Source organism: Rhinolophus ferrumequinum, chromosome 13, assembly GCF_004115265.2.
Source record: "Rhinolophus ferrumequinum isolate MPI-CBG mRhiFer1 chromosome 13, mRhiFer1_v1.p, whole genome shotgun sequence".
In the NCBI taxonomy this organism is placed as follows: Eukaryota; Metazoa; Chordata; class Mammalia; order Chiroptera; family Rhinolophidae; genus Rhinolophus; species Rhinolophus ferrumequinum.
In genome coordinates this window covers 8080429-8099911 of record NC_046296.1, presented here as the reverse complement: position 1 = coordinate 8099911, position 19483 = coordinate 8080429, and the positions used below count along the sequence as shown (strand labels likewise).

At 44.1% G+C, this 19483-nt stretch overlaps 1 protein-coding gene and 1 pseudogene across 3 annotated transcripts in view; one reads left to right on the top strand and one right to left on the bottom strand.

The window, feature by feature from the left end:
- REEP1 (receptor accessory protein 1) overlaps positions 1–5907 on the bottom strand; it is a 118713-nt gene extending 112806 nt beyond the window's left edge. For all 3 annotated transcript variants that reach the window (XM_033125098.1, XM_033125099.1, XM_033125100.1), the window contains exon 1: positions 5739–5907. In XM_033125098.1, coding sequence (XP_032980989.1) covers positions 5739–5770 — 32 coding nt within the window. In that variant the 5' untranslated portion in view covers positions 5771–5907. The remainder of the gene's footprint in view (positions 1–5738) is intronic.
- A 239-nt stretch (positions 5908–6146) lies between these two features.
- Positions 6147–17026, top strand: LOC117033327 (L-seryl-tRNA(Sec) kinase-like; annotated as a pseudogene).
- Positions 17027–19483: the final 2457 nt, after the last annotated feature.

Here is a 19483-nt window from a genome sequence, read left to right as displayed (position 1 = left end):
AGAGAAAAGAGGCAGACGAGAGAGCCACCAGGCTGGACAGCTCCCGAAGCTGGCAGCAAGAGGCACCTTTGGCCTAGAACTGCCAGGTGACTGACAAGGCCTGGTGGGAGCGGATGTCGGGAGCGGGTGTGAACTCAGGTGAAGGATGTTGCTCTCTGCTGACTAATTTAGGGAAGTACGTAAACTCTGACAGTGGAAGACCTTTTCTGATCAGGAGTGGGCTAAGTCTGGGAGAGCAAATACTGAACCAACGTGTGTGGCCCTATTACCATCTTCCCCGCATAAATCACCACGGGACTCCTTCCCTACTGGGCCCAACCCAGCTTCCCATTCCTCCTCAAGACTGTGTCCCAGGCAGCCTCCTCTTCATTATAAGAGATGAAACTCACTTGCCATCCCTGGCCTGGGGGTGCATATCGTGCTTAAAGGCCTTTACCAGATTACCCGTCAAGACTTCTTCAGACACCCTCATTGTGTGCCCAATATTTGGTCCTTTATCTACACAGAGGGTGCCAAAAATATATATATACACATTTTAAGAAAGGAAAAAACTGTATTAAAATTGTAATATTCAAGATATACCCATAACAAAAGATGAATACAAGTCATGTGTATACATTTTTTTGACATCCCCAGTATTTCCTTTTTCTCTATAATCCCAGGAAAGCCCCTGGGTGTGACTAAAACAACCCAGAGGGAAAACAATGTTTCTGTGTAAAGAGAGATGAGATGTGCAAGTCCAGAATGAACAATAGGTATATAACTAACTATCCCTCTTCCAATCCATCAGAGTCTTCCCAGAAGTAAAAGGAAAACATCCTCAAAGCCCAAACGCAAACCCCCTTAGCTCCTGCTGGTTCTCAGAAAAATTTCCACAGACACCAAGAATCCTGGTCACCGGTTGGGCATGTGTGTGGTTCATCCTTGGCAGTGAAATTCCAAAGGTATCACACATAGTGACAGTGACTACTGCATGGCCAAGTCTCCACCGCTCCCCCCACCCACTGCCTCTTGAGTCCCCTTTGAAAATATACACACACAACACACATACACAACACCCAAAATGAAAGCCTCACTGGGTGGCTACTGTGGGCCTGACTCCCCTTTCTCTCATTTTTCCCAGTGCTCTTCCTTCCCCCAAATAATACACACCCCAGAGAAGACAGCTCTCACTTCAGCAGGAAGGGGAGGACTGAGCCAGTAATAACCAGGTGAGACCCTTACTTGTCACCTAACCTTCACATAAGACACAGCAGGAAGAAGTGCACTGAAGCTACTTCCCAGCAGGCAGGCAGGATTGATAAACAAAGAACAGGGTAGCAGAACAGCAGCGAAATCCAAGCTAGTGTTTTTCACTTCCTTGAGGATACTCCTCCTGTTTATGAAAAATAAACATGGTGCACTGGGGCCAGCTCAGGAGGTGGGGGAGAGGAAGGGGCCTATGGGAGCAACGGCTCTTGAAACTATTAAGACCTCCAAGGTAAAGCTGGCCAACACCCAGGTCTCATAGACAGGAAGCTGCGCGCCAGGGCGGGTGAGAGCCCTTAGGACTCTGACGGTGGGTCAGACCAGCGCTGGGGCTAGAACCCGAGTATGCTGACTTCCAGCCCAACACCTTTCCTCTCACAATTCGACTGACACATTTCCCAGCTCCTATCCTGTACCGCACCACAGTGCCAGGAAGTAACTCCCCAACCCACGGGAACCCTGCATTCACAGGATCGTTCTCTGCATTCCACGATTTAAAAGCAGGCCCCAAAGAATGGCAAGCTCAGGTTTAAGAATTTATGGTCTTTTCTTTCTTGCTTCCCCCCGCCCCCCACATTTGTGCTCCAACAGTTGGGGAACACCTTGAAGACAAGCCACATCCCTCCCAGTCTCCTTTACCTGTGCATCGCTGACCCAAGGCGCACAGGCTTCACGCTCCAATCACAGCCCTAGCACTCAGCCAGATCTTCAGCCACCAAACTAAGATTCTGTTTTAAATATCAGACTGTACTTTCTGAAAACTAACATTCTACAAAAGACATGCAATGGGGATGCAATAAGGTTTTTTCCTGCATTGCTGTCAGTTACTAAGAAAATCGGTTGAAGTAGGACTCACTTCTTCCCCATGCAGGGAGTTGGAGTTTTGGTCAACTGATCCCATCAGTGATGGGACGCTCTGAATCCAACATTCTGGGCCTTGGCCAATTCTGTCCAGAGACAACAAGGCAACACCTGCTCCTTGGAATAAATGCTTTACAGCAGAGCATTCTCCCAAGAAGGTATGGAGAAACCTCTATGTGCCACTCCAGCACACACGGACATACTCTCTCCAGTTGAAATTCATTCCTGCCTAGGTTTTAAGTTGTTTGTAAAGAAAACCAAGTATTTTAAAGGAGGCCCACATGCCAGCCCTAAATGAGCTCCCATGTTCCATGCAGGTATCAACCAGGTTCTAACACGGCCAACCTTGCTACTGCACTCAGTAGCTCTTCCGTAATTCTTCCTAGGCTGAGCGGACAGAGTTAGGAGGAAGACAGCTGGCAAGAAAGTGGCATCTCAAATTGGTCTTTACTACGAGGTCTTTGCCCAATGGGCACAAGTCTGTCCTGAGGGTCACTGACCTCCATCTCCTGAGGATAACGCTGGCCAGCCTCCCTGCTTACCCCAGGACCTCTGATCTCCTTCAATACAACCAACCTTCACTGCGTGCTCTCAGGTACCAGGTACTTCAAAAAAGAGCCTTGAGAGGGGGCAAAGGGTTGGAGAAGTAAGTAAGCCACGATCACTGCCTTAAAAACACTCACAGCCAGCGGCAACCCAGACATCCACAAGCTGGCCGTCCATAGATACTGTCAGCTTTTCTTCAGGTCTCTGGTTAGAAGGAAGACACTCCGCAGACCATCCTCAGAACACAGTGATAGGCCTTCCTTAAATGTTCTTTGATGTGACAGAGGCTTACGAAACCATGACAAGATTGTTTACAGTAAGTGGGACTTGTGGACAAAAATCATAGGACGCTATACCAGAGGTCTCGGGAGCTTGACAGAGATCAATTTGGGACCACTGTCAAGGCCAGGCAGAAGTATAAAGGGTATTGGACCCAAAATCCAGAGGCTGTTTTCTTCACCTGCTCCCCTCGTGTTCTTGGGCAAAGCACATTTCCTCTACAGTTTTACAGCTGAGAAGGGAGGACCTGAGCAGTGGTTTTTATTAGTAGCAAAACCCAGATATTTTGTAAATGATATTTTATCATCCAACAATGAATCCCAACAATGAAAACAAACAAAAGGGGAGCTGCTTGTGCTGAATCAGGGCTGGGGAGTCCAGAGCTAGGTGGCCCTCAAGGAAGTCAGTTTGAAAACCACAGGAGTAGATGAAGTCTGAGAGTCCCTTCCAGAACTCTTATACCCTCTCAGGTACCTGAGAGGACAGAAGAAGGAATCATTATTGATTTAATGCTCTTCATGGGGCTTGGCAATTTATGCATCATGTGTCATTGAAATCCCTGCAACAGTAACAGGAGGTAAACTAGCCTGTGAACTAGGCTCTCATGAAATGCAATTTTTTGGCAAGAGGCAGAACTGGGATTTGAACCGTTTTCTGACTCCAAACTTGCTAAGAGGTATGTGGAAATTTGGGCTGAGTTGATAATTTCCTTCAATTGTAAATGTAAAACATATGTGCATATATGCATAGGGGAAAACATTTTGAAGAACAGATCTCTCGATATTGTCATTAGCTATCTCTGTGTGGTAATAAGGTGGATGGTTTTCAGTCTATTTACCTATATTTTCTAATGTTTCTATAATGAACAGGTATTATATGAAACACATACTACTTAATAAAGTGGTTTTAATAATTCCCAACTGACACTTCCACGTTAGGTTGCTATGGAGAACTAGGGATTGGGGGGACAGGAGGTATCTAAAACCTTTTGGAGTTGACAGTGGGAATAACAACCCCAAATCCCACAAATTTTCCTTCGAGAGAGTCCTGAGCTGACCTGAGGGGCAATTGTCGTGGTCATTTAAGTTGTCTGAACTTCACTTCTGGGAAGTGTGGCTGTTTTACGAAGTCAAAGCAAGTCCCTGAGACCTGCCCCCGCCCCAAATATATGCCTCTCCTATCCAATCACCCCCAACTGCCTTGTACAGTTGGGGGGGTGTGTATGAATAAAATTAAAAATGGTCACATGGACCTAGACCAGAAGATCTCACTCCCCAGCCCCAGACCCAGCACTATCTATAGAGAGTGGGTCCTCCAGCCAGACCAACAGGCCACCTTAAACCCTCTGGCCCCACCTGAGGGCCCCCTCCCATCCCCTCCCCAGAAGCCACTAGCAAATATGAAAATCATAGCACTACTTCAGGAAAGAAAATACCACCCTGAAGGCAAGACAGGCTTTGGTCAGGGATGAGGTGGGGCAAGGCGTGCCAGCTTCTTCCCTGTATTATTCATGCCAGCTCTACCCTCAGAAATCTTCTAAATACTTAACATGCCACCTCGAGGTACAGCACAAACCCCCAGCAGTCAGCAACAGCTGTGGAGAGGCCTGCACGCAATGGAAGACTTGGGGTCTGAGAGGCACACACACTCCGGCTTGGGCAGGAAAGCCCGAATGGTGTCCAGGAGACAACGCTGAGAACCACTTCAGAAGGCTGCCACTGACTGCTTCTTTGAAAAATCAGTAAAGAGCTGTAGGAGATGGGAGATGTTTCAAAACGCAGGGAGTAATGGTGCATGATCAACTGGAGTCCGGAGCCCCTCTTTCTCAGACAAAGAAAAAACCTGAGGCACACCTCTAGCCTCCATTCCCCAGACCAATCGGAACCCCAGCTCTCCCGAACAGGTGTCAGAATCTGTCCCGACTCGGGCGAGAATGGTTAGGGAAAGAACTGGAACTGCCACGTCTATCTCCAAAAGGGAATAAATAAATCCACGAGGGAAGGAGCTCCTCAAATATCTATTCAGTTCTGGAGCTCAACAGAGAAAAACGCCCCTGACACCCACCCCCAATGACTTCACCCGGGCCTCACCCCAGATCACTCTGTGCTCTCCTGCAAGGCCTGGGAGGTGTCATTGCCACCATCCAGGTGGCTACCTGTCAATTGGAAATTCCCAGTGAATTCCAGGAGGTGGCTGCTCCTATCTCTCCCTCAAACCCCCCGCCAAAAGAATCAGACCTGCGGGACTTGTCTTTACCGCTGTCAATTTGAGAAACCTAAAAAGGAGTGTGTTTTCAACCCCACTGGGAGCCCCGCCTCCATCTCTCCACCCTTCTCCGCGCTGACCCCTCCAGGCAGCGCCGCAGGCTCCTCTGAGCTCTGTGTGTCATTTTCGCCTGACAAAAGCGTGACGGCCGGGGGGCGCGGTGACAGGCGACCCCAGCCAGCATGTTTCCCAAAGGAGAGAGTCGCTTGTCACTGCGGCGCGCCCATTCGTGGCCTCCGCAAATCCCACCAACCCGGGGAACAAAGCGGCAGGGTGCGGCGAGACGAGCCACCCGGGGAGGCCGTGCGCCCCAGCCCTGGCGGCCCCGCCCGCCGGTCCCCCGATCCCCGGCCGGGCCCCGCAGGGCAGTAGCCGCGTCCTGCGCCGCCCGCTTGCCGGCGACCTCAGCAGCTACTGTACCTACTAAAATTAGAGGCCGCCGGGTATTAATAGCCGCAGCGCAGGGGGGCGGGCGCAGCCCCGGGGCCGGGGGCGGAGAAGGACGGCAAGGAAGGGACGCGGGGAAGAAGGCCACTTACACCACCAGCCTGGAGATGATCCATGACACCATGGCGGGCGGGCGGTGCTGCCCGTGCGGCCGGGAGGCTGCGGGCGGCTGGGCGGCTGGGCGGCTGCAGCGCTCCAGGGACGTCCGTTCGCGCACGGCCGCCGCCGCCAGACTGAGCGCACCCGCCGCGATGCCTGGCGCTCGCGCGTCGGCGCAGCCGCGGCACGTTGCGGCGGCAGCGGCGGCGGCGGCTGCCCCAGCCCCCGGGACTCGGTGGGCCCGCGGCGATTGGGCGGCGAGCGGGTCGGGCACCAGCGGGACCCGCCCTGCCCGGCTCGCCCCCGCCCGCCACTGAATTCGGGCGGTTCCTCGGCGCTCACTGAGGCACCAGCTGCTCAAGTGGAACCTTGTGGTGGCCAGTTGGCAGGGCAGAGACCCGATGTCGCCCCACCCTCATGTTATGGTGGGGACACTGAGGCCTGGACCTGGACCTTGGGAATCTGTCTACCTCTTCGGGTTGAGATTCAGTCATCCCTCACCCAGATACAGCGGTAGCCTTATAAGGGACTTAACCTGTGCCTAGACCTGATCCCTCCAATCTGTCCCCCACACGGCTTTAATTGCATAAGAAACAAGTCTGGGCATGTGTCTCCCCTAATGAAAATGTCAAAGCGTCCCTACATAATCTGGTCCCTGCCTACAAACTCATTGACACCACCATTCTCCAAATATCTCTCTTGCTCTTTTCTCTTCAGGCATTTTGAACTTACATATGTGCTGTTCCCTCTTCTCTGTTCATGCTATACCCCATGCCTCATCTTTTTCAAGGCTCAGATAAAAGGTTGCTTCCTAAGGAAGGCGTTTCATAGGGGGCTGCTCCAGCATTTTGGTGTGAAATTGGCTCAGGGGTACAATCTGGCCAGAAGGAATCTAGAAGCTGCCATTGCATAGCACCAGTGTTCTGCTGAGCCATTTTAGAACCTTAGGCTAAAGGAAAACTTTGCAACCTATACATGCGTTTGTTTAAAGTATTTTTAAAAATATATTACATTTTTAAAATCTTGATTACTGCATTTTATGGCACTCCCTTAAGTTTTGCCCCTGAGCAAATGCCTCACTCTCCTCACCTTAGTCCTGGCCCTTATTATATTAAGTCCTTGTATGTTATTCCCTTATGCTTGGAAAATCTTCGTCCCCTGCTTCTCGACTCTGCTGCTGCCTTCCTCAACGCCCTCTGTGGTGCTCTCTCAGAGCGCTATTCTCCTTTGCTGATGTTCATATCATGTATAATTCAGTGTCAGTTGTGAGAGCTAACTCGAAGCGTTCTTTGAAGGAACCCTGCCCAAGACAGTTTCCCAGCAGAGGCAAGAAGACCTCAGACCTTGGCAAAAAGGGGCTGGAAATGTATCAGTAGAGCGTGCCTCAGTGTGTATGTGTGTGTGTGTTGTGTGTGTGTGTGTGTGTGAGAGAGAGAGAGAGAGAGAGAGAGAGAGAGAGAGAGAGAGAGAGAAGAAAGACCTTGCCCACAATAAGGGGACTGCAGATGAGACAATCTCTATGATCAGGAGTCTCCAAAGAACCCATAAAACACCTGTAATATCATTTTTTCAAAATGCCGTCTTGACCCAGTTTTGAGGCCCGGGCTAGAGGCAGGTCAATCCCCCTTCTTAGGCAGTCAGTTAAGTCCATTCCCCCAACCACCCCTCTCATCAGGCTCTCAAATCCAGTTCACTGTACACCTGCCCTAGTCACCCAGGTCCAGGTACCAGACAACCAAGGACAGACCGCGTGGCCTAGAGTCCACTGAAGTTACTCAGACTAGCCAATCCTAAACCTGTTTGTTCTGCCTTGCCCTTTCCTTCCTGCAGAAACCACAGTTACCCTCTCTCCTTCTGCCTTGTAACTCACCCCAGAGTTTACCCCGAATGGCCTGCATGGCATGCAGTGTTCTGTCCAGGGTAACAAAACTGTAAAACTTTCCGTTTTCTCTCTCTTGACCTGTGCCTAGCCTCACCATACCTTACCTAAGGTAAAATGGTTAAAATCATATCCCACTGGAGAAGCTTGTAATATCTACCAGGCAGATCAGGATATTACCAAACAAATAGGACCTTCCAGAGACCTCCCCTCCTCCCTCCCGTCCCCCACTCCTGGAGAGGTCAGAAAATGCTGTTAACACTCTAGGCGAATGGAATATTGTGGTTCAAGGAGGTCTTCTTGGTGGAAAAATAGAGGAGAAGCTCTCCACATGCTGTTTCTTTCCTACAGCATGTCTCCTATTCCTATAAATGGGATTCTCAGGTTTGACTCTTGCACAGAACTAGACATTTTAATCAATGAAATGAAACTATTGAAGGGATTAAAATGTCTGGAGGTCTTTCTATTATCTGAAGAGGACCAGAAAACTAGTGGGACCAACCCCAGATGTCACTCAGGGTTTGGAAAAAAATGTATTCTACCCAGCAAACTTCAATGGTCAGAGGAAGGGAAAGAATGGAGAGAGAAGAAACTTACTTTTTTATTTCATTTTATCTCTTTCAGTGTAACTGTTACACATATTATATCTCTCCGTCCTAGACCCCCTCCAGTTTGTTCTTGACCCTGGAAAACATAGATAAATGAATCCTTTTAGACAATGGGATTCTTATAGCCCTATCAGTTGGTTCACTTTAAGTTCTTTTTCACCTAAACTGCTGTTATAGTGGATGCTTATTATCTGTTTTTGCCCTGCACCCATTCCCCTTTCTTCTGGGAAGTCTTCTTTATTTTGCATTGGGGAATGATACTTCCCACATTCCAATCTTAGAAAGTGTCATCTTCTCACTACCTTGATTTTCTTTACTACCTTGATGGTTCATGAGTGATCACTGGACATAAACTGGGCCAAAATTTTCCCCTAGGATTTTTAAAGTTGAAAATAAGAAAAAGAGACTTCCAATTTCATCCATGAAGAATTAGCTGCCATGGGAATTGTCCCCACCCCACCCCTATCCCCCCGCCCTCGCCCCTTGTAAACAACTAGAAAAACAGAAAAAATATTATACATCCAGCAACTGTTTTCAAATATTGGCCAATAGGCAGAATGGGATTGTGATAGCTATGAAAAGGGAAACAAATGATGTTAGGCCTTCAATTGCTCCCGATACTGTCTCAAAGCAGTTTCCAGGTATCACTGCAGGAGGGGGAAACCAAACAAAGCAATCTTATAGAGTTGAGGAGACAGAGATGAGAACTCAGGAAAACTGAAGCAGCTAGAATTTGTGGAGCAGAATATCAGAGAGGAAGGCAGAGAGAGAGAGAGAGAGAGAGAGCTCCAGAGATCTGCAGAGGGAGCGCCTAAAGTCTTTAGTTGAATACTGTTCAGAGCACACCTGGGTGAAATTCCAGGAGGTCAGGGAGAGAACCACCACAAAGCAGTATGCCAAATATTTCCTGGAGTTCACACAGGCCTGGGAGTATTTTGTCTTCACATAAGCCGAAACAGAGAGACCTCTTAATATATGAAGCATTGGACAGAGTCCTCAAAAGCAGGCTTAGTGTTGGGACAAAATTAGCTGTAGACTAAAAACTGATCTGGGCCTGCCTTAACACAGCTTAAAAGCAAGACTCAAAAGGATTAAACTTACCTAAGTAACTTAACTGTGATCGAGGGGGAAATAAACAGATCAACATTATTTAAAGAAAAACAACAAAATCCAATACTCAATAAAGTAAAATTTACAATGTCCAACATGCAAACAAAAATTATCAGGCATGAAAAGAAAATGACTCATAAGTAGGGAAAAGTCATTCAATAGAAACAGACCAAGAAATGAAAGAAATAATGGAATTAGCAGACAAAGACTTTAAAATATATAATATTTGAACAGACGCTTCACCAAAAATAGACAAATGCAAAAGAAAAAAGAAGTAGAAAATGATACATATAAAGGTGTTCAACATTACTGAGAAATACAACTTTAAATGACAATGATACCACTATACATCTGTAAGAATGGCTAAAATTAGAAAGACTGACCATACCCAGTTCTGACAAGGACGTTGAGCAACTGGAACTCTCATACACTGCTGGAGGGCATGTAAAATGGTACAACCATCTTGGAAAAGTGGTTTGGCAGCTAAATATATACTTACATGTGATTTAGAAATTCCACTGTTTAGATATTCAGCCAAGAGAAATGAATACACATGTCCATATAAAGACTTGTTCATATCAACTTTATTTATAATGGCCAAACACTGAAAGAAAAAAAAAGTGTTCATCAAGTGGTGAATGGGTAACCAAATTGTGATAAAATAGCTCCCCCTTATCCAAGGTTTCATTTTACATAGCTTCAGTTACCGGCAGTCAACGTTGGTCCAAAAATGTTAAATGGAAAATTCCAGAAATAAATAATTTATAAGTTTTAAATTGTGTGCCATCCTGAGTAGCATAATGAATCTCCAGCTGACCCACTTCATCCCATCAGGGTCATGACTCATACCTTTGTCCAGCATATCCAGGCATCTACCCACCCATTAGCCACTTAGTGGCCACCTCAGTTATCAGATTGACTGTCCTACTATCACAATGCTTGTGTTCAACTAACCCTAATTATACTTAATAATGGCCATAAAGTGCAAGAGTAGTGATGCTGGCAATTTGGATACGTCAAAGAGAAGCCATCAAGTGTTTCCTTTAAGTGAAAAGTTATGTATGTATAGGGAAAAAAAAGATATATAGAGTTTAGTACTATCCACGGTTTTAGGCATCAATTGGGGGCTTTGAAATGTATCCTCTGAGGATAAGGGGTACAACAGCATATCCATTCAATGGAATATTACACAGCAATAAAAAGGAACAAATTACTGATAATTGCAACAAAAGGAATAAATCTCAAAAGCATTATGCTAAGTGGAAGAACCCAGATACAAAACACTTATACTGTATAATTCCATTTACATGAAATTCTAGACATGACAAAATGTTTTGCTTTACAAATTCTAGCTGCTTCATAGTGATAGAAAGTGTTTCCCAGATTCAAGGAATGGGAGAAGAGAAATGACTGCAAAAAGGTATGAGGGAACTTTTTGGATGAGAGAAAAATTCCATATCCTGATAGTGATGGTAATTACCAACCATATACATTTGTCAAAACTCACAAAACATTATACTTAAAATTGGGGGATTTTGTTGAATGTAAATTATACTTCGGTAAAGCTAATTTTAAAAATTAGAAAAAATTTTTATAATGTGCTATGTGAAGCATAGTAGTTCTGGGTAACTATGTTTTTTATGTCTTTTTCTTATTGATTAATTTTTTTTGCATATTAAGAAAATAAGAGCTTTGGGTCAAGATAGCAGAGTAAGTAAACACTGCTTGTCTCCTCTCATGACCACCTCAGAATTATGACTAAACTGCAGAACAACCATCACTGAGAATCTCATGGAGTATCGCTGAACAGAAGTCCTTTAACTAAGGATATACAGAAGAAGTATGTCAAGACTGGTAGGAGGGGCAGAGAGGCCACAGGGGCTGGTCACATATCTACATGCAGTGATCAAAAAATAGGAAGGCGGGTCGGCCTGGTGGCTCAGACTGGTAGAGCTCCATGCTCCTAACGCCGAAGGCTGCCTATTCGATTCCCACAAGGGCCAGTGGGCTGTCAACCACAAGGTTGCTGGTTCGACTCCCACAAGGGATGGTGGGCTGCGCCCCCTGCAACCAACAATGGTAACTGTACCTGGAGCTGAGCTGTGCCCTCCACAACTAAGATAGAAAGGACAACAACTTGACTTGGAAAAAGTCCTAGAAGTACACACTGTTCCCCAGTAAAGTCCTGTTCCCCTTCCCCAATAAAATCTTTGAAAAAGCAAAGAGCTCCAAAGCTTAAAAAAAAAAAAAATAGGAAGGCTATCTTGGCTGTGGAGGTACCCCTCGAGGAGCGAGGGGTTACAGCCCCATACCAGGCTCCCAAGTCCAAGACTCCAGAAACAGGAAGAGAAGTACCCATAACTTCTGGCTGTGAAATCCAGCAGATTGTAGATGAGTGTGATGCAGAGATGCCAGAGTCCCAGGAATTCCTCTTAAGTGGACCGTACACAAACTTACTTGCTGACAGACTCACTTTCTCTGCTCCAGTGCTGGAGCAGTGTTCAAAAGACACCTCGAACTTACAGGGAGGATCTGAATTGCCTGGCTTCAGGGCGAGGGCTGGAGGGGCAGCTTTGTTCCAGACAGAAGTGCTGGCAGAAGCCATTGTTCCTTTGTTGAGCCCTCCCCCCACACAGACTACACACACAGGTGAGTGCCATATCTGAATTTCCATCAACGTGGCTAACAGTGTTTGCCTGGCTCTGGTGATTTCCTGAGACCATAACCCACTCAACTTGTGGGTCTACCCAAGCTTCTTCCAATGGTTTTTCCAAATAAACGGCCTGTCTTGGCTCATGGCACAGACTGTCCTAAAATCTCTCAAAGGTTCACAAACCCCAACTAGGCAGCATCTGGCCTCAGCATGCCCCATACCTCTTGCTATGCAGCCCCAAGCCTGACACTAGTAGCAGCCAGCCTCAGTTCATAGCTTAGCCTCTCCCAGGCACCCCCACACCCAGTACAAATGGCAATCATCTGCAAATCACTTTGTAGCTCATACCAAGTGGCCCTGGGCTGGGCACAGGCCGTGGCTGAAATTAGCCTGCACCAAAGCCTCCTAAGAGGCCAACTTCAGACCACACCAGAGCACCACTTAACCACCTCCACAAACAACACACCTAAAGGCACACTCAGCAGGCATCACAGCCCTGCTAAAATAAATCATGCTCTGTAATGTTAATCCATGCACAATAGCTCCTCTGCTGTAGTCATGACCAGTCCTCACAGTTAGTCAGCCTGATGGTCAATCTCTCCCATTGACATGCAAACAGCAATCAAGGTTTAACTATAACAAGAGGGCTCACACAATCTGCACAAGAGATCACCCAGCTTAGGTGACCAAGGAGACTGTAACACTGAGCCCCACAGGACACCTACTACATAAGGCCACTCTACCAAGATCAGGAGACATAGTAGCTCTACCTAACACACAATAAAAAAATAAAAAACACAACAGTGAGGCAGTCAAACTGAGGAAACAAAGAAACATTTCCCAAATGAAAGATCAGAATAACTTCAGAAAAAGAACTAAACTAAAATGGAGACAAGCTATCTACCAGATGCAGAGTTCAAAACACTTGTTATAAGAATGCTCAGTGATCTCGGTGAGAACTTCAGCAAATAGATGGGAAAAATAAAAATGGAGATAGAAAAACATAAAAAAGAACCAGTCAGAAGTGAAAAAATACATTAGAGGGAATCAACAGCACATTAGATGAATTGGAGATGGAATCAGTGATTTGGAAGACAAGGTAGCACAGAACACCCAATCAGAACCTCAAAAAGAAAAAAGAATCTGCCCAAAATGAGAATACTGTAAGAGGCCTCTGGGACAACATGAAGTATAACAACATTCACATCATAAGGGTACCAGAAGAAGAAAATAAAGAGCAAGGAATTATTTCACTATTTAAGAATTAATGAAAGAAAACTTCTCTAAGCTAGTGAAGGAAATTGACATAAAAGCTCAGGAAGAACAGAAGGTCTCAAACAAGATGAACCCAAAGACATCCACACCAAGAAATATCATAATTAAAATGCCAAAGGTTAAAGACAAAGGGAATCTTAAAAACAGCGAGAGAAAACAAGTTAGGTATGTGCAATGGAGTTCCCATAAGACCGTCAGCTGATTTCTCAACAGAAACTTTGCAGGTCAGAAGGGATTGGCAGGACATATTCAGTGATGAAAAGCAGGAACCTACAACCAAGATTACTCTACCCAGCAAAGCTATCATTTAGAATCAAAGGACAGATAAAGAGCTTCCCAGACAAGAAGAAGCTAAATGAGTTAATCACCACCAAACCAGTATTACAAGAAATGTTAAAGGGACTTATTTTAAAAGAAGTATAAGAATAAAAGGATAAAAAAATATGAATAAAATACCAATAACTACAGACCTGTAAATAATTACTTTTAATGTAAATGGATTAAATGCTCCAATAAAAAGATAGGTGGCTGAATGAATGAGAAAACAAGACCCTTACATATGCTGCCAACAAAAGATTCACTTCAGATTGAAAGACACACACAGAGTGAAAGTAATGGGATGGGAAAAGATATTTTGGGAGAATGGAAACAACAACAAAAAGCTGCAGTAACAATACTTATATCAGACAAAATAGACTTTAAAACAAAGGTTATAACAAGTGAAGGCTAAAACAAGGCTATAACAAGGACCCAGTAATCCCACTTCTGGGTATTTATCTGAAGAAACCCAACACTGCTACTTCGAGGGGACGTATGCAGCCATATGTTCATTGCAGCATTGTTTACAATGGTCAAGATGTGGAGGCAACCTGGGTGTCCATTGACCGATGAATGGATAAAGAGGTAGTATGGAATATTGCTCAGCCATGGAAGGGAATTCATTCTTGCCATCTGTGGCAGCATGGATAGACTTGGAGGGTATTGTGCTGAATGGAGTATGTTAGACAGAGAAAGACAGATGCAATGCAATTTTGCTTATATGTGGAATCTAAAGAACAAAATAAACAAATAAAACAAAAAGAAACTCATAGATACAGAGAACATTCTGATGGTTGCCACACGGGAGGGAATTTGGAGTGGTTAGGTGAGAAAGGTGAAGGGATTAAGAAGTAGATTAAGGGCCGGCCCTGTGGCTCAGGCAGTTAGAGCTCCATGCTCCTAATTCTGAAGGCTGCCGGTTCGATTCCCACATGGGCCAGTGGGCTCTCAACCACAAGGTTGCCAGTTCAATTCCTCGACTCCCGCAAGTGATGGTGGGCAGCGCCCCCTGCAACTAACAATGGCAACTGGACCTGGAGCTGAGCTGCGCCCTCCACAATTAAGACTGAAAAGACCACAACTTGAAGCTGAACGGCACCCTCCACAACTAAGATTGAAAGGACAACTTGACTTGGAAAAAAGTCCTGGAAGTACACACTGTTCCCCAATAAAAAATTCCTGTTCCCCTTCCCCAATTAAAAAAAAGAAGTAGATTAAGAAGTACAAATTGGTAGCTACAAATTAGCCATGGGGATGTAAAGTAAATCATAGTGAATATAGTCAATGATATGGTAATAACTATGTATAGTGCCAGGTGAGTGCTAGGCTAGTCAGGGCGATTACTTCTTAAATTATATAAATGTCTAACCACCATGCTGTACACCTGAAATTAATATAAAATAATATTAAATGTCAACTGTAATTTAAAAATTTTAAAAGGAGGGAAAAAAGTGAAGGGGAATAAAAGGTTCAAATTTCCAGACATAAGACAAATAAGTCATGAGGGTGCAATGTACAGTATAGGGAATATAGTCAATAATGTGATAGCATGGTAAGGTGTCCAATTGTTGCTGGACTTATTATGGTGATCACTTCTTTAGGTATACAAATGTTGAATAACTATGGTATACACCTGAAACTAATGTTGTATGTTAGCTATATTTTAATAAAAATATTTTAAAAATATGAAAAATAAAATGGCAGTAACTACATATCTATAAACAATTACTTTCAATGTAAATGGATTAAATGCTCCAATCCAAAGAAATAGGGTGGCTGAATGGAGAATAAAAGAAGACCCATGCATATGCTGCCACAAGAGACTCACTTCATTTGAAAAGGTACATATAGACTGAAAGTAACAGGGATGGAAAAAGACATTTCATGCAAATAAGAGTAATAACAACAACAAAAATCTGGGGTAGCAATGTTTATATCTGACAAAATAGACGTTAAAACAAAGGCTGTAACAAGAGACGAAGAAGGATCCCGTAATCCCACTGTGGGTATTTATCTGAAGAAACACAAAACACTCCAGAGACAATGTTCCCAGCCTCCTTCGGTCTCCCGGGGCACCATGAACAGTAAGGACACCAGAGAAGCCGACTAGGAGTTGCGGAAGCTAGGACCCTGCGTCCTCTGTGGTCTGCCCGCAGCAGGAAAATCATCCTTCGAGCAGAGCTTTGCTCAGGACTCTGGCAGTAGCAGGGCTGGACCGTCAGCATCATACGTAGCTTATGATGACGTCATGCGGGATGTGTTCCTCAAGGAGGCGAACACATGTTCATTGCCACCACAATGGAAATTGCTTCCTCAGGAACTGTTGAAGTACTTAGAATACTTCTTGCTGGCTGTCATTAACACCTGTCAGATGGCTGCCCCACCCAACAGGACTGAAACCAAGTGGGAAGATATTATAACCTGCTTAAAGGATCAAGATCTCATCTTGTGTAGGTCTGAGGCCCATTCTTGCTACCTCTTAACGAAGACTGCTGTTTCTAGAAAAAACCTTTGGGTTTTTTTTGTTTGGTTGGTTTTTTTAAAAATTTTATTGGGGAAGGGGAACAGTACTTTATTGGGGAACAGTGTGTACTTCCAGGACTTTTTTCCAAGTCAAGTTGTTGTCCTTTCAGTCTTAGTTGTGGAGGGTGCAGCTCATCTCCAGGTCCAGTTGCCCTTGCTAGTTGCAGGGGGCGCAGCCCACCATTCCTTGCAGGAGTCTAACCGACAACCTTGTGGTTGAGAGGACGCGTTCCAATCAACTGAGCCATCCGGGAGCTCAGCGGCAGCTCAGCTCAAGGTGCGGTGTTCAATCTTAGTTGCAGGGGGCGCTGCCCACCATCCCTTGCGGGAATTGAACTGGCAACCTTGTGGTTGACAGCCCACTGGCCCATGTGGGAATCAAACCGGCAGCCTTCAGAGTTAGGAGCATGGAGCTCTAACCGCCTGAGCCACCGGGCCGGCCCCTCTAGACCTTTGTTTTTGATTTTAGATGACAACTTCTATTATCAAAGTATGAAACATGAAGTCTACCAACTAGCTGGGAAATATCACTAGGCTTTTGCCAACACTTTTTAGATTGTTTTCTCAAGACCTGTTGATAAAGGAATGGCCAGAGACCACAGGCACTGCCTGCCAACACCATGCATTTGATGGGAAGATAGAAGAGCCCAACCCTGGGTAAAATGCTTGGGAACACAGCAGTCACACAATTCAGAGTCCCATGTGTTCTCCTGAAGTCAGCCCAAATTTGACTGATTTATTGCTTACTGCTTTTGAAAATCCAGCAAAATATGTTGATGGCAATGTGGAACAAAAGGAAACAGAATTATTTGTTCAACTAACATTGTTCAGGAAGCTGATCAGACATTTCAAAGAATTGTCCCTCAGACAATGAAGGGAGTGAAAGCTGAGCAAATTCTGCTGGGTCCCCAGTAGATCTCAGTTCCTATCAGGTTCTCATTGTTACCCTGGGGTGATTCTAGGGTTCACACTTCTGTATTTTTCATGCATCGTGATCCTAAGCACTTCCAACGATTCATCTGGAAATGAACAAGAATATAAAGTGATCTCATCCACAGCTTGAGGAAAAACTTACTGTATTAGTTCATTATGGACCATATAAGTAATAATTTTTTACTGTATACAAATGTTTGTCTTAAACATTGGCATTGATATGGAAACTCATCATGGATACAGATACACCTAAGATTGTTTACCATGAAGATAAAACTTAAGTTTTAGGGCCTCTGATTTGCACGCGTCTCTTTTAAGGACCTGTTCAGGACCCTAGCAATACAGTCACATGATTATATGTCTTCATAAAATGTGCAAAAGTAAAATATTTTAGTTAAAATCTGTTAAGGCAGCTATTTTCCCCATTCCACTCTCAACCACACTTCTTTTTGTGTTGAATGTTATTCAAGTGACCAAAGACATTTTGGGGAGCTGGCTAAGGTGAAATTGAATTGGGAATACATTTTGTTAGGGTTTAGAGAGAGATATTTATTGAGTTGTGATCATTTCCAAGTCTGGTTAAGTTGTGGCTACTTACCAATAGAGGAATGGCTTCCAAGAATACTTCTATTGCCCACTGTGCCAGCTTCATGACACAAAGGTTCAGAGGAAAGACTGCATTATGGTATGAATTTGTCTTGCAGCCTTGGCCCTGGAAATGTTTGGAGAGTGGAAGAGAAACAAACTTAGAAATGTACAGAGCCACAATCTAATTTATGACTATTCTTCCAATTATTGAATATATAAAACTTGAAGTGGAATGCTCAGTTCTCATTGGTTCCTAGTCAAAGCCATTCTTTCAGGAATATACTCAGTACCATAATATATACAATTATACATAAATGCACTATATCTATTACTTTTTTGATGGGCGTGATATAACATAGGATGTGTCAAGTTTCTTGTGTTTATAGAGTATAAACCTGTAGCAGTATTAGGAAGAGCAAGTAAGTCTGTGTGAAGTTGCATGTTACACTAGTATGATTTGCAACGGTAAATAAGAAACATTTTAATCAGCCATGCTAGGATAAATACTGAATTATATATCTATCCTCTCGGTAGAAAATGCTAATACAACTTTTTTTGTGTCAAATGAAGAGATGATGAAATATGTAGCCAGAAAAGGTAGGAAAATATTATAAAGGAGTATTAGACACTTAATAAAGATACATTATTTTCACTGGCTTTAGTGACATTTGAGATTCTCTTCAGCTTTTTAAAATTTGTAATTTGTTATGATTGCTTTTCTCATTCTAAAATATGTTCACATTCATAGTTAATTTTGCACTCATAGTTTTGAGGACCCTGCTCCCAAATTCTTTATATTTCAGGCCTTATTAACCTGAATATACATATTTTATTATATTTAATTTGCATTCCCTACGCTGGTCAGTGAGATTGAATTTCATGTGTTAATTAACCACTTATGTTTCTTCTTTTGAGAATTGCCTTTTCTTATTCCATATCATTTTTCTACTGGAGTATTTTGTCATTTTCTTATTGGTTTGCAAGTGTTCTTTGTATACAGATACAGACCTATTATCTGTTATGTATGTTAGAGAACTCTGACATTTGCCTTTTAAATTTGTTTGTGGTATTTTTGACATGGAATTTTAAATATATATATTCATTTATATTTTATCCTAATCAACAATTAATCTTTATTTCTAATACAGAAATTTGACATTTATTTCCATTTTCTGTTTTGTATTTTTTATTTGGGGCAAGTATTCCAGTCTTGTCAAATTATTTTTAATCCTGTTATCAGTGGTATTAACTATTATACCCAGTGTGTCTTTTAGATAGTTTTCAGCTGCAAGTAGAACACCCAACCAAACACAGGAGTTCATTTTTCTCACATAACAAGTACAGCAGAGGTTGTGGGTTTAACAGCTCAATGATATCTGGGTCAGCTTCTTGGCAATACATTTGGCCTTTGTCTCATGGCTAGGAGAGGGCTGCAGCAGCATCAGACAATATGTCCTCACACAATTATGTCCAACGGCAGGCAGGAAAGAGCAAGGGCCTCTGGTATTTTTAACAAGGAGGAAATACTTCCACAAGCTCCCCCACAGACTTCCCCTTACATTTCAGGAGCCAGAACAGGGCCAGAATGGTCACTCCAACCCATTTCTGGCAAAGGGAAGTGAACATACTCTGACTGGCTTGACACATTGATGATTTTTTTCTCAGCGGATGGGCCATCTTCCCTGAGCACATTGCTGTCTGATATTGAACAAAATTGGGGTTATGATAGTAAGAAGAAATGGGTGAATGGTAGTGGATAGGCCTCCAGAAGTGGCTTATCTACAAGACTGATAAGATTGTTGTATTAGTTTGCTTGGCCTGCCATAACAAATTGCCACAAATTACGTGGCT